Source organism: Cryptomeria japonica, chromosome 11, assembly GCF_030272615.1.
Source record: "Cryptomeria japonica chromosome 11, Sugi_1.0, whole genome shotgun sequence".
Taxonomy (NCBI): Eukaryota; Viridiplantae; Streptophyta; class Pinopsida; order Cupressales; family Cupressaceae; genus Cryptomeria; species Cryptomeria japonica.
Genome location: NC_081415.1, coordinates 308,198,672 through 308,212,733, shown reverse-complemented (window position 1 = coordinate 308,212,733; position 14,062 = coordinate 308,198,672). Strand labels below are relative to the sequence as shown.

Genomic DNA, 14,062 nt, shown 5'->3' with positions numbered 1-14,062 from the left:
TCGTGATTTTCAAGATTTTAATGTTTCAATGCTTTGACCCATAGATGAACCACTCGTTGAAAACTCAGCAGGTAGTAAAAAACTCGCGAGTTTTTACAGCTTTGAATGAGTTTAACTCGGGCCAAAAACTCGGCCAATGTATTTATAACAATGAGAAATAGAATAACAGTATAACTCGTGCATTGTTACTGCTATTCTATACTGTTAATGTATTTAAAACTCGGCCACCAGTGTTTAAGAGGAAAAAACGGCAAAAAAGGTTTTATTTCATCATTTATTGACTTCTATTTTGCTGAGAGGGGGAAAAAAACTCTTCCAAACACTTGACTACTGATTTCCATCGATTTGAAACGGATTTGAGATGGTTTTTGAAGAAAAATCAGATTCCCAAGTAGGCTTTCTGATTTTTTTCTATATTGTTTTAAAACATTTTATTTATTTTTTGTTGCATCTAGATGAATAGAAAATCATTCCTAAGTAGTCAAAAAAGTTTTTGAGTCAATGGAACAAGATTTAACACTATTTTTGACAAGTTCTGTTGAATTTTTCACTATTTTTTTGAAGAATCTCTAGTTTTTCAAAAAAAATCAAACCCTAATAGTTTTTTATAATTTTTTTAACTTTGAATGATGTCTAAAATTATTTAAACTAATTCAGATAGTTTGCTAAATTGTTAAACTAAAATATTAACTGTCTTTTCACTTTGTATGTGTAGGTTAACAGTTAACCATTAATTCAGTATGGCAAATTCAAGGTATAATTGGCCACTAGAACCATGCCCATTTGGATATATAGGCACCCGTCCTAAAAATTGCTAGAGATAGGGCTTGGAGGTATGCCTATGAAGGACCGGACCCTAGGTCATGATTTGCATTAAATGTGAAAAAGTAATTAATGGAGGCATAAACCACCTCAAATACCACCTTGCAAGCATCGAGAAGCATGATGCTAGGGTATGTCCTAGGGCCACCGAAGAAATAAAAAGAGACATTAATGCCTTACTTTCAGCTAGGGAAGAGAAAAAATTGCAAAGGGAGAGGTCAAAACTATCTATGAGAGCAGCCATGGATGAATCTCAAGGTGCTTCAATTGACATTGAAGAAGAAGAAGCACTTCAAGGCATGGTGGGCTCTCGTCGTGGCCCACGTATTCGCAAACTGTTGACCACCTCGACCACCACTTTTGCTTCCTCTAGTAGACTACCTGTTGCATCACCATCAGGGACACAATCTATAGGTAGTTATTTTGTGCCCAAGAACAAACCTAGAGCACAACCATCATTAGAGGCCACTAGATGGAATATGGAGGCACATGAGAAAACAGACATTGCATGTGCTGATTTTTGGTACTTCAACAACATCCCATTCAATGTGGCAGACAATCCTTATTGGCTAAATTTGGTTACCGCAATGACAGTTTCAGGAAAAGGGTACAAGGCCCCTTTTCACAAGGATTTGGGTGGGAGGTTAGTAAGTAGTCCACTTGATTTCATTTTTTAATTGTTTTTCTTGTTTATTAAATCAAAATTGTGTACTAAGACCTAATTTCACTTTGTTCTTGTAGGTTGCTCACAAATGCAATTGATAGGGCAAAAGAAGTGGAGGACCAAAGAAATGAATGGAGAAAATATGGCTGCACCATTCTTTCCGATGGGTGGATAGATGGTAAAAACCGCACCATTATTAATTTTTTGGTGGCAATGTGGTGTTTTTGAAATCAGTTGATGCCTCCAATAAGGTGAAAAATACAGAAACATTGACTAGAATGTTGGAGCACATTGTCATGGAGGTGGGAGTAGAGAATGTGGTACAAATAATTACATATAATGCAGCAACATATGTGGTATCGGGTAGAATCCTCCAAGATAGGCACCCCACTCTTTTTTGGACACCTTGTGCAACACATGTCCTTGACCTTCTTTTGGAAAACATAGGAAAACTTGATTAGGTGACTCCAGTTGTGGAAGATGCAAGGAGGATCACGAAATATATTTACAATCACCCTTGGGCTCTACGTTTAATGAGAGAGCACACCCAAGGGAGAGATTTGGTGAGAGTCGATGTCACAAGGTTTGCAACTATTTTCTTGACGTTGCAAAGCATTCTTGGTGCATTGACTTCTTTGAAACAAATGTTTGTGAGTCAAGCATGGCTAGACTCACCTTATTCAAAGAAGGCTGAAGGAGAGAGTGTCGCATGCATAGTCTTCGACGACCATTTTACACAAAAGGTTGCAGAGATTGTGAAGGTAACTTCAAAACTTGAATTTTTAATTATTCTTGATTCAAGTCTCTCATTATTATTTTGTAACTTCATTAATTAATCTTTTTGTAATTTGTATTTTTCAATTGTAGGTGTCAAAGCCCTTGGTTAGAGTTCTCTGCTTGGTAGATGGGGATAAAATCCGAATGGGGTATATTTATGAGGCCATGGATAGGGCCAAGGATTCTATCAAAAATTACTACAAGGGGGATAGACTCAATTTTGATCCCATTTGGGAAATTATTGATAAGAGGTGGAACAATCAGCTCCACCAACCCATTCATGCAGCAAGGTGCTTCCTCAACCCTCGTTTTAAGTTTGGGGGTTCTTACTCAGATCCTAAAGGAGAGGTCATGGAGGGCCTCACTACATGCATTCAGAGGATGATACCCGAGGTTGAGGTGAGAGACCTAGTTGTGGCCGAACTCCAAAATTATGAGGAAGCAAGGGGTAAGTTATTCTCTTCAGAGCTGGCCAGGAGAGGAAGAACCACTCAAACCCCAGGTATAACATTTGCCATTTGGATAACATTTGCCATTTGGATTTTGGGGTCCAAAGTGATTGATAAATTGATAAATTATGTTTTTGCTTTTCTCTTTGCTTTCTAACTTTTCAATATTATATTTTGCAGATGCTTGGTGGCAAAGTTGGAGTGGAAAAACCCCAAATCTCAAAAAAATTTGCCCTCAGAATCTTATGTCAGCCTTGTAGTTCATCCAGTTGTGAGCGCAATTGGAGCTTGTTTGAAGCCATCAACACAAAGAAGAGGAGCAAGTTAGTGCAAAAACACCTCAAAGACCTTGTCTTTGTGCAATATAATCTTCGGTTGCGCATAAGGAAGGTAGAGAAAGCACCAGCTGGTCCAATTGACTTGGATGATATAGATCCTTACAGTGATTGGACATCAAAGGAGCAGCCTCCATTGTTTACAGAGGATGGCATCACTGATTTGGAGAGGCAGGCTATGGAGGAGGAGGGGGGTGGATTTGGTTTCACACTGGATGACATTGAGGAGAGTGAGGAGGATGAGGAGTCATTACCAGTGCTAGGAGCAGCTAGAGACATAGCTTCATCTAGGATGGAGGACGAGCCACAGCCCAAGCTAGACATACCGAGTGAGGAGGCACAGTCATGCCCACAGCAGACTTCTAGGACTAGACCCTCTAGTTCTACCTCTCCCCTAGTTTTTACTAGAGCTGGGAAGAGGAAGATGTAATTGTAATGATGTATTTACTTTTAGTTTTACAGAAACTATTTACTATTTTGTTCCAGCCATCAGCATTCCTCATGAGGATGCGATTTTGTACCCACTTTGCATTTAAATATATCTAGACTCAACTTGTTTCTTTTGTGTTCTCAATTATTGACTCATTGGATGCATCTTCTCATTGAATTTTGCAAAAAAAAAACATTTCTAATTAAATTTAGGCAATTTTTTAAGTTGTCGACTACTAGCCGAGTTTTTTTTTCAGGCCTTGGCGAGTTTTTACTTTTAGCGAGCAATTCAACTATGCTTTAACCTCTTTGACTGTGATGTCCCCGATATAATTAAATAACTTTATTGCAAGGCCCAGATTTAATAACACATCTTTCGGGCCCTTTATTTAATTAGATCAGTCAAGTCTTAGTTTGGTCGTGTCGGCCCATTTGTAACCCTTCGGGAAAGTTCCCGGAGCCCATATTTATGGCCGAGTCTGTCATTTTTGTTGGTATGCAAATTTTGGTATTTTTCTCTATTGTGTGAATTCTTGTTAGAATCTGTTATCCGCCATTTAGGAGGTGAAAGACCCTCCCTATTTGGTATTTGCAGTTTCGGTGAGATTCACCCCTCACCCTATTCTGTTCTTTGTACTTGTTCCGGATCTGGCAAATCTTGAATCTCACCATTGTTTACTTTCTCCAGTTGCATATTTGTTAATCTAATATACATGCATAAGGGATTCCTAATATTCAAAATTTATTACTTACGGAAGATCAAACCCTCCACCGCACACCCACTGAAACCCACCGTATAGTTATACCACCGTACACCTCACACCCCCACCGTACACCTCTCACCCCACCGTACATCATCACCGTACACCCTCATCTACACCATACGGCTCCACACCCTCACCGTACATAGCATCCCCACCGTACGTAGCATCCTCGCCTCCTTACATCCCCACCGTACCTTCCCACTATACACCTCTCACCCCCCCGTACATCATCACCATACATCCCCACCATACACCCTCATCTACATCGTACGGTTCCACACCCTCACTGTACATAGCACCCTCACCTGCCACTTCACCTCCACCGTACACCCTCACCCTCACTGTATGGTCACACCCCGTACATTCACAATCTTGCCATACATTAGCAAAGGAACATTACAGTGGTATCAAAGTTGGTGATCTTGCTAGCCTGTCGGGTAGTGGATGCAAGTTTACACTAGAAGGAGGTACCGTTCGGCCAACCGAATGGGGGAACCACAGGATCCTACAAGAGAAGTCATGGCACTATTAAGGGAGCTAACCTAAAGCCAAGCTTAGCTCAACGACACCATAGCCAGAGGGGAGCAACGACAACAAATTGTGGAGGAAACCTTACGACAATTGGCCTTGGGAAAAACGAATGGAGAACAGAATGGGCAAGGCGACAATTCGGCCACTAGAAGGTCAAACGTCCAACACTCACATTCACGGCCGCTGATGCCGACTTTTCCTCAGAAATCAGAAGCACCACACGGGGAGCAAGAACCCTCCTTTCAAGAGATGCAAGCATAGTTGAACCAAGATTGGAGGGATGCAAATCTCGAGGGGGACATATCCTTCAAGGATTATGCTAAGCTCCGGATGAAATACTCGAGCGGCAGAAGTCGGGGCCATTATGGTCACTATAACAATGACATCAAGCGGAAGGTTGGCAAGGTCAACCTGTCATCCTTTGATGGAACCGTAGCAACCTCGGCACGAGCTTGGGTTCAAAAAGCAGATACCTACTTCCAACTCAACCCAATGCCTGAAGATGAAGCTATCAAGTTTGCAGCACTTCACCTGGAAGGAGTCGCGCACGAATGGTGGCATATGGGATGGTCACTCTCGGCCATGACCAGATAACTTCCTATGCCAACTTCACGGAAAAGCTCATAGATCGATTTGACGGGAAGGATCCAGAACTCAATTCAAGGAGTTAGCGCAACTAAAACAGTCGGGACCTATGGACAGTTACATCACAGAATTCCAAAGACTGTCCGTGTTGGTAACAGACATCTCAGAGCAGAGATTGGTGGTCTTGTTCATAGACGGATTGATGGAACCACTGAAAGGTTGGGTGAAAGGGTTCAACCCAATCACGCTCACGGAAGCAATCAAAAAGGCCCGTAACATGGCAGCATCTTCCTCTTCCAGAAAGTTTGCACATACCAAACCACCTTTCGTTCCGAAGGAGAAGGATAATAAACCCTTTCCAAAGATGTCATCGCTCGATGAAGCCACAAGAAAAGAACTCAAAAGGAAGAAGCTTTGTTTCACCCGCAAGGAGCCATGGGAACTAGGACACTGATGTTTGGGCAAAGGAAAGATTCACTATATTGAAGTGATGTCCGATGGAGAAGAGGAGCACGAGGAAAGTGAACCACCAAGGGAAGAATCTGCCGAAGAAACCAGCCTGGCGGAGAGAATCTCCACATTGGTACGAAGGGGAGGCATCATTGCCACACTGGCGGGTACCCCGAGGTGCAGTTTATTTAGGGTACATGGTACACTCCAAGGGCAACGAGTCCTTGTAATGCTTGACAGTGGGGCCTCGCTCAACTTCATAAACTCATCACTTGTCACCCGAAGGGGTTTGTGTACAAAGGAGCATGAAGGGTTCAATGTCAAGGTGGCAGGAGGCAATCTCCTATCATGCACTCACCTGGTTCTGCAACTGAGCATCACCATGGGAAATTACACTGTGACCGATGACTTCTTTGTAGTAGATCTAGATGACACGGATGTCATAGTGGGCATTCAATGGATGGAGACCCTCGACCAGTACACGCAGAGCTTCAAAAGGATGGAGTTCTCATTTGAGGTGGATGGCAGGAAGGTGGTTCTCAGAGGAATGTCGAATGGCGGCCCAAGGGAGATTTCCGCCAAACGGATGGAAGCCATCTTCAGACATGATGAAGTAGTCTGGGCAACAAATTGCTTGATCTCAACAAAACCTGTGAAAGAGCAACCGACTTACTACCAGGATGAGGAACTTCAGTCGGTTTTGGATAAGCATAGTTTGGTCTTCGCTGATATTCCACCTGGTATAACCCCACACCAAGGGTTTGAGCACACCATCGAGTTGGAGGAAGGAGCAAAACCCATTATCACCACACCCTATCCCCACCCGAAGAAGTTCAAAGAAGAGATAGAGAAAACGATCCAGGAACTCCTCAATAAAGGATGGATCCGGCCCAGTTCTAGCCCCTTTGCGTCCTCGGTGGTACTGGTGAAGAAGAAGGACGAAACTCACAGAATCTGTGTTGACTACCGTGCACTGAACAAGAAGACTATCAAGAATAGATACCACATCCCCAGGATCGATGAGTTGTTGGATGAACTACATGGCGCAGTCTATTTCTCCAAGATTGATCTCCGCTCCGGCTACCATCAGATCCGTATGAGGGAGCAAGATGTGGAAAAGACAGCCTTTCGTTGCCATTACGAACACTATGAGTTCTTGGTCATGCCGTTTGGATTAACCAATGCTCCAGCCACTTTCCAGTCCTGCATGAACCACATCTTCAACAAGCAACTGCGTAAGTTCCTATTGGTATTCTTCAATGACATACTCATCTACAGCAAGACCTGGGAGGAACATGTGGGACATTTGTATGAAGTATTGGGGATTATGGAATCGCAATCACTGTATGCTGAAAGGTCCAAATGTGAATTTGGAATGACCGAGGTCCTATACTTGGGTCACGTCATCAGCGCCCAAGGGGTACAAGTTCACCAGGAGAAGATTCAGGCAATTTTGGATTGGCCTCCACCCAAGACTCTCTCGGAGCTGCGTAGATTTTTTGGATTGTGCAGTTATTATAGAAGGTTTGTGAAAGGATTTTCACAGCTTGGGGCACCCCTGACAAATCTGACAAAGAAAGGATCCTTTCATTGGAATGCACAGGCACAACAGACCTTCAACAAATTAAAAGAAAATATGAGTACGTGTCCAATTCTGGCACTACCAGACTTCGCTCGCCCTTTCATCCTGGAGTGTGATGCCTCAGGAGAAGGCATTGGAGCAGTGTTGATGTAAGACCATCACCCCATTGCGTTCGAGAGTCGGAAGCTCTCGGGAGTTGAGCGGTTGTACTCCATCTACGACAAGGAGATGCTCGCCATCATGCACGCACTGACGAAGTTTCGACAGTACCTCGTCTGGGCAAAGTTTGTTGTACGGACAAACCACAACAGCTTGCGATATTTCTTGTAGCAGAGGGATATGAATGAACGACAACAGAAGTGGGTGAGCAAAGTCCAGGCATTTGATTTCAACATTGAGTATGTGAAGGGCAAGAATAACGTGGTAGCCGATGCCCTGTCAAGAAGACCTGCCATATGTCATTTATCCCAGATTTCGGCAGATTGGAAGGAACACCTATTGGTTGAATACTCCAAGAATACTTTTGCCTGGGAACTGTTGGATGGTCAAGTGCAGGATGACCGATACAAGGTGGTTGACGACATCATTTACTACAAGGACAGAATTTATCTAGTACCCGAGTCCAAGATGAAGGAAATGCACGACTCTCCCTTGGTCGGACACCCGGGATACTTGAAAACCTACAGACAGATCCAAGAAAGGTTTTCCTGGAAGGGACTTAAGAACGATGTCCTGCAGTATGTGCGGGAATGCTCCACCTATCAGCAGAACAAATCTAAGCACACCTTACCCGTCGGACTGCTGCAACCACTACCGATCCCCGACTAGAAATGGGATAGCATCTCGATGGATTTCATTACTAGAGTCCCCAGAGTGCAAGGAAAGGATTGCATTTTCGTCGTAGTTGACCGCTTGACCAAGTATGCTCATTTTTTTGCCATCCCCACAGGATACCAAGCAGTTCAAGTGGCCGAGTTGTTCTTCCGTGAGGTATTCCGCTTACATGGTCTACCGCGAAGCATAGTCAGTAATAGGGATAGTCGTTCTTTGAGTACCTTATGGATGGAGTTATTTCGGTTGGCAGGAACCGAGTTGTCGCCCAGCACGAGCTACCATCCGCAGACAGACGGACAGACCGAGATTGTGAACAAATGGCTAGAGGGTTATCTCAGGAACTACGTCTCAGCTCAACAGAAGGCTTGGGTTCACTAGTTAGATTTGGGTGAACACTGTTACAACACCACTTATCACATGTCGATAGGCATGCCATCTTTCAAAGCACTGTATGGTTATGAACCTTCTTCATTTGTTGATCTGGCATTGGGAGACAGTCGTGCACCGAGGGCCAAAGATTGGCTTCAGGAGAGTTTAGACATCCTGACATCTCTCAAAGATAACCTGCAGAGGGCTTAGAACCAGCAAAAGATTTATGCAGACCGACACCGGGTTGAGTGAAATTTTGAGGTGGGCGATCTGGTATACCTCCGACTTCAACCGTACAGACAATCCTCCTTGAAGACAAGTGGTTCGGAGAAGCTAAAGCCTCATTTCTATGGACCCTACAGGGTGGTTCGGAGGGTGGGCGAAGTTGCCTACGAGTAGGAGCTTCCTAAGGGGAGTCGGATTCACAATGTTTTGCACGTGTCATGTCTCAAGAAGGTTGTCAGGCAACACGTCACAGTGTCCAAGGATTTGCCACCCATCGACGAAGAAGGAAAACTAATTCTAGAGCTGACGGAGATCATCAATGTCAGAGAAAAGAGGTTGAGATCACGCACGATCAAGGAGTTCCTTGTGCACTGGAAGAATCTACCCATCGAGGATGCCACCTAGGAAGACGAGCAAATTTTGGAGCATCCAAGTCTGCAATTGCTTGAGGGCAAGCAATTTTTGGCCCGAGAGGACTGTGATGTCCCTGATATAATTAAATAATACTTTATTGTAAGGCCCAAATTTAATAACACATCTTTCGAGCCCTTTATTTAATTAGATTAGTCAAGTCTTAGTTTGGTCGTGTCGGCCCGTTTGTAACCCTTCGGGAAAGTTCCCGGAGCCCATATTTATGGCCGAGTCTATCATTTGTGTTGGTATGCGAATTTTGGTATTTTTCTCTATTGTACGAATTCTTGTTGGAGTTCTGTTATCCGCCATTTCGGAGGTGAAAGACCCTCCCTATTTGGTATTTGCAGTTTCGGTGAGATTCACCCCTCACCCTATTCTATTCTTTGTACTCGTTTCGGATCTGGCAAATCTTGAATCTCACCATTGTTTACTTTCTCCAATTGCATATCTGTTAATTTGATATACATGCATAAGGGATTCCTAATATTCAAAATTCATTACTTATGGAAGATCAAACCCTTCACCGCACACCCACTGAAACCCACCATACGGTTATACCACCGTACACCTCACACCCCCACCGTACATCATCACCATACATCCCCACCGTACGGCCTCATCTACACCATACGATTCCACACCCTCACTGTACGTAGCATCCTCACATCCGTACATCCCCACCGTACCTTCCCATCGTACACCTCTCACCCCATCGTACATCATCACCATACATCCCCATCATACACCCTCATCTACACCATACGGTTCCACACCCTCACCGTACATAGCACCATAACCTGCCACTTCACCTCCACCGTACACCCTCACCCTCACCGTACGGTCACACCCCGTACATTCACAATCTTTCCGTACATTAGCAAAGGAACATTACATTGACCAATACATGGTATGACGGACACGAAGATGATGTCCTGGACTTATTACCACATAATTCAAAAATCTTTTCAAATACACATTAGAATATGCCAAACATTGGATTTAATGCAAAAATCAAAAATTTGAGTGTTTAAAATTAGGGGCAACAGTACATGAACAAAACTAATCAGTATATGCGTGATGAAGAGGATCTTATGTGAAATATCACCACAACATCTAGAGGACTGAATGGAATTCCTTATGCAATAGGTTTACCACTGAAAAGGAAGGTAAGCATACAAACCACAACAAAGAATTATCCCAAGCTTGTTCAAGAGCAGCAAATTTATATGAAGCAATGGTGACAATCAAAGCATTTTAGGATGGACACCAAATCAAAACAATGAGAAAAAAGCTAATCCAAATTTAAGAAAAGATCAAGGCTATGGACTAGAAAATCTAAAATATCTATCTGTTATACAGTAAGACAGAATTCTAGAAGCCTTTTAAAAGAGTTTTTACAAAGGATGACTAAAGAAGCAAAGGAGCTAGACAAGTTTATTCTAAGAAGGATTTGTCTAATAATCAACATATGGCCAACAAATATGAAGTGAAGGATATTCTTATTAACACTAGCACTGAGTTGAATGTGCCAACCAAGCATGCATGGATCACAAAGGGATGTCCACAATTGGGACTCTTGAGAGCATCCCTTCATATCTTGTATATGCCTAGCAAAACTTAGAAAATGCAAAACTCAAAATTCTAGTGTAAGATTCACCAGAAATTTTAAACCAATGGTTAGCAAAACAAGATAGCTACTTGGCTTTACTTGGAAGTTCATAAGCAATCTAAACACCGCAAACATATAATCAAGGAAAGGGTGATGAGGTTCGAAAAGGACAACAAAGAGTCATTATACCCATTGATCCCAAGGATGGATCCCCTATGTGCCAAAGTAGAGTGCCCAAATCGAGGACTCATTATGACAAATTGTCAATAGTTGTAAGAGCAGCTTCTTTTTTCTGTACAGAAGACCATGACAAACTTGGACACTGGAATTTGGGCCATATATGCTGCCACTTTTGGCTCATGTTTTTGGATAATGGTTTTTGATAACCATCTTGGTTCGTAGCTTGTTATTTGCCTATTTATTGGTGTTTAGAATGAAGAATTGTAAGGGTCATATGGTTGATTTGTAGTATTGTAATGCTGCCAAAATTACTCCAATTTTACGTGGTGTTGATAATCCTATTAGGGTGTGTCCCTAATATTGAATTGTAACCTTTGTTGCTGATAATACATTTGGTTCATGCTTTGGAGAGTGGGTTTTTCTTCCAAAATGGTTTCCTCTGTGTAAACATGTTTGTTGCAGTATAATTTTCTTGCGTATTATTTCTTAATATTGTAAGATTAACTGCTTTTAACATAGCTCCTCTCAAACATTAGTATAGGAAGTGTATTTAGAACAGGTGCTTTCTTTCAAGACGGAAATTTAAACTATCATTATCATACAAAAAAACAACTGCAAACATCTTCAATAAACAACTTGACAAAATTACGTTCAAGACGTTTGGGGATCTTCTTAGAATGTGACAAAAGCGACACTTTAGATCACATGGGGGTATGTTGGGACATATGACTCTATGCAGAGTTAGGAAGTGTTTTAAACTTTAGAGGTAATTAATAAAATGTACGTGAGGCATGTATCTCATATGAGACAACCTCATCTGTAGAAAAGCGAAGAAATAGGTAAAATTGGCCTTGAAAATGAAAAGATGAACGGTCGTGATGGTTGGTCTTTCAAATATACCACCATCTCTGAATGCAATCCGTGCAATTGAAAAGCGACTTATCTATCAACACTCTTCCTGTAATTTTTCATCTATATCGACGAAACTCTCCCGCAAACCAAAGCTCAAGAGACCACCTCTGATTCCTTCACTGACAATTCTCGTACTTAAAAGTTTCTAAAATTCAACTTGAGTAATCTCCATTTCTCCGACATTGAGTTTCTTCACTAGGGTTTGGGCATCAATAGCAAGTTTAAGGTGGCCCCATGAGACATATTTAATGGAACAGGACAGATAACCAGCAAGAGACTGTCATTTGGAGCTTTGTATGCTGTAAATAACAAGCAACACCATTTACCATTTTCACGAGTAGAAAACCCTAACCCAAGCAGAGAAAAGAGTTATAAGTATGTTCACCTGTTTCTCGACGATTCGAAGCTCTTCATGCAACTTCTCTCGCTTGTTGAAGAGCGCAGTGAGCACCGCCTGGGGGTTCGCCGTTACTCTTTGCCCTGTCATTATTCACGCTCTCGTCAGCAAAGGAAACTTAGCTCAACAACGAGCTTAATTTTTTTTTTTAAATTCTACATACCATCTTCCATTTCACCTTCTTCACTGCCACAATTACAATTCAGTTCCCGCAAATTTCAATTGCAAACTCGGGCTACAATTAGCGTTGAAGAGTACCAGTAATAACTGACTCAATATCTTCAAAAACCTTTCTGCGCACAAATCAGAGAAAATTTACAGGGTTTTTCTCTAACCAGTTAATCCAAATTTCCCGTGCCTTTCGGAACGCCCGCTCTCTTTCGAAGTCAGATCGAAATAGAGAATAGAATGGGATGTTTTTACTGTTTGAGAGGTTCGCGTTTAAAATTGATGCTTATTAGAAGCATGAGATTTCCGCAGTCAATATCAATGTAATGGACATTCTTATATTATAAACTATGAAATGGAGATTTTAGATAAATTATGAACATTTTTATAAAAATTTATATAGAGAGAGTATGTGTTAATATTTGGAAGGTAATTTTGAATGGATAATTATTATATAAAATTATTTGATAAGTAAGATAGATTATCAAATTTAAATTTTGTATGGATTAGCTAATGTAATATTTATCTTTCTACACATCGTTTACTTTGATGATAAGATTTATTATTTTTCCAACTTACTTTTCTTTGAATAGACCTTATAAAGAAATCATCTCTTGAATATTTGTATAGTTGATACAAATGTCTAAGTTGTGCACACTAAAATAAAGTGTTCCACACATACCAACCAAGGGTGAAATAATTTTATTTTTTTAAAGTTAAACCACATGAAGTGCTTTAATTACTACATTGCACGTTTAATACACAAGCAGAAGTCTAAGACAAGAATTCCTAAAGGGTTACCAACGAAGAATTATTCAAAAGGTTAAATTTCATTATTGAGGTTAATCCAATTATCCATCAATTATTTATTGAACATAATAAACCATATTCATACAACAGATTTCATCATTGGAAGATTAAAAGTATTACAATATATTTAATTTCAAGAAAGCATTTACACATTGAATAAAGATAACTTGTATAATAAACATCCATATAAACAAAGATTACATTAATCATCTATTACATGGCTTCCAATAATACATATGAATTTACATCTTTACAAATGCCAAGGTAACATAATCCACTGATACAAATGACCACGTAGGTCTCAAATACAAAAATCTCCGACATGAGATGATACAAGAATCACGAACCACGAAAATATCTGTGAAGCCAATCCTCGCATGAAGGCACGAACATAAACATCTGATGGGAAGTGGCACTACCACCCGACCATGTGACTCCAAAATAAAACCACCCCACCATGCTAGGAGATAGCAGAAGACCCTCAAGCAAGCACAAGCAAAACATGGTGGACAATACAAGTGTGAATCTGCAACACTCCAAGTGAACTCAACATCACAATACACTAGTGACCCTAAAGAGAGAGTGTCATTGCATAGCTTGTGATGAATACCCTAGGTAGGCCTCCATAGGTCCCGGCCCCTAACCTGGGTTATCCTGGTAACCTTTCCTGAACCTTCAATTTCATCCAAGACTCATACGAACCCTACCAACCCTTCGTGAAGACAAGGTGGTCAATTTGTCATTCCAAGTCTTCCC

At 41.4% G+C, this 14,062-nt stretch overlaps 1 protein-coding gene across 2 annotated transcripts in view; it reads right to left on the bottom strand.

Moving 5' to 3' along the window:
* Positions 1-12,811, bottom strand: part of LOC131065037 (uncharacterized) — a 147,138-nt gene extending 134,327 nt beyond the window's left edge. For both annotated transcript variants that reach the window (XM_057999403.2, XM_057999405.2), the window contains exons 1-2: positions 12,492-12,811; positions 12,317-12,411 (exon numbers count right to left, since the gene is read on the bottom strand). In XM_057999403.2, coding sequence (XP_057855386.1) covers positions 12,317-12,411; positions 12,492-12,501 — 105 coding nt within the window. In that variant the 5' untranslated portion in view covers positions 12,502-12,811. The remainder of the gene's footprint in view (positions 1-12,316; positions 12,412-12,491) is intronic.
* Between the last annotated feature and the right edge of the window lie 1,251 nt (positions 12,812-14,062).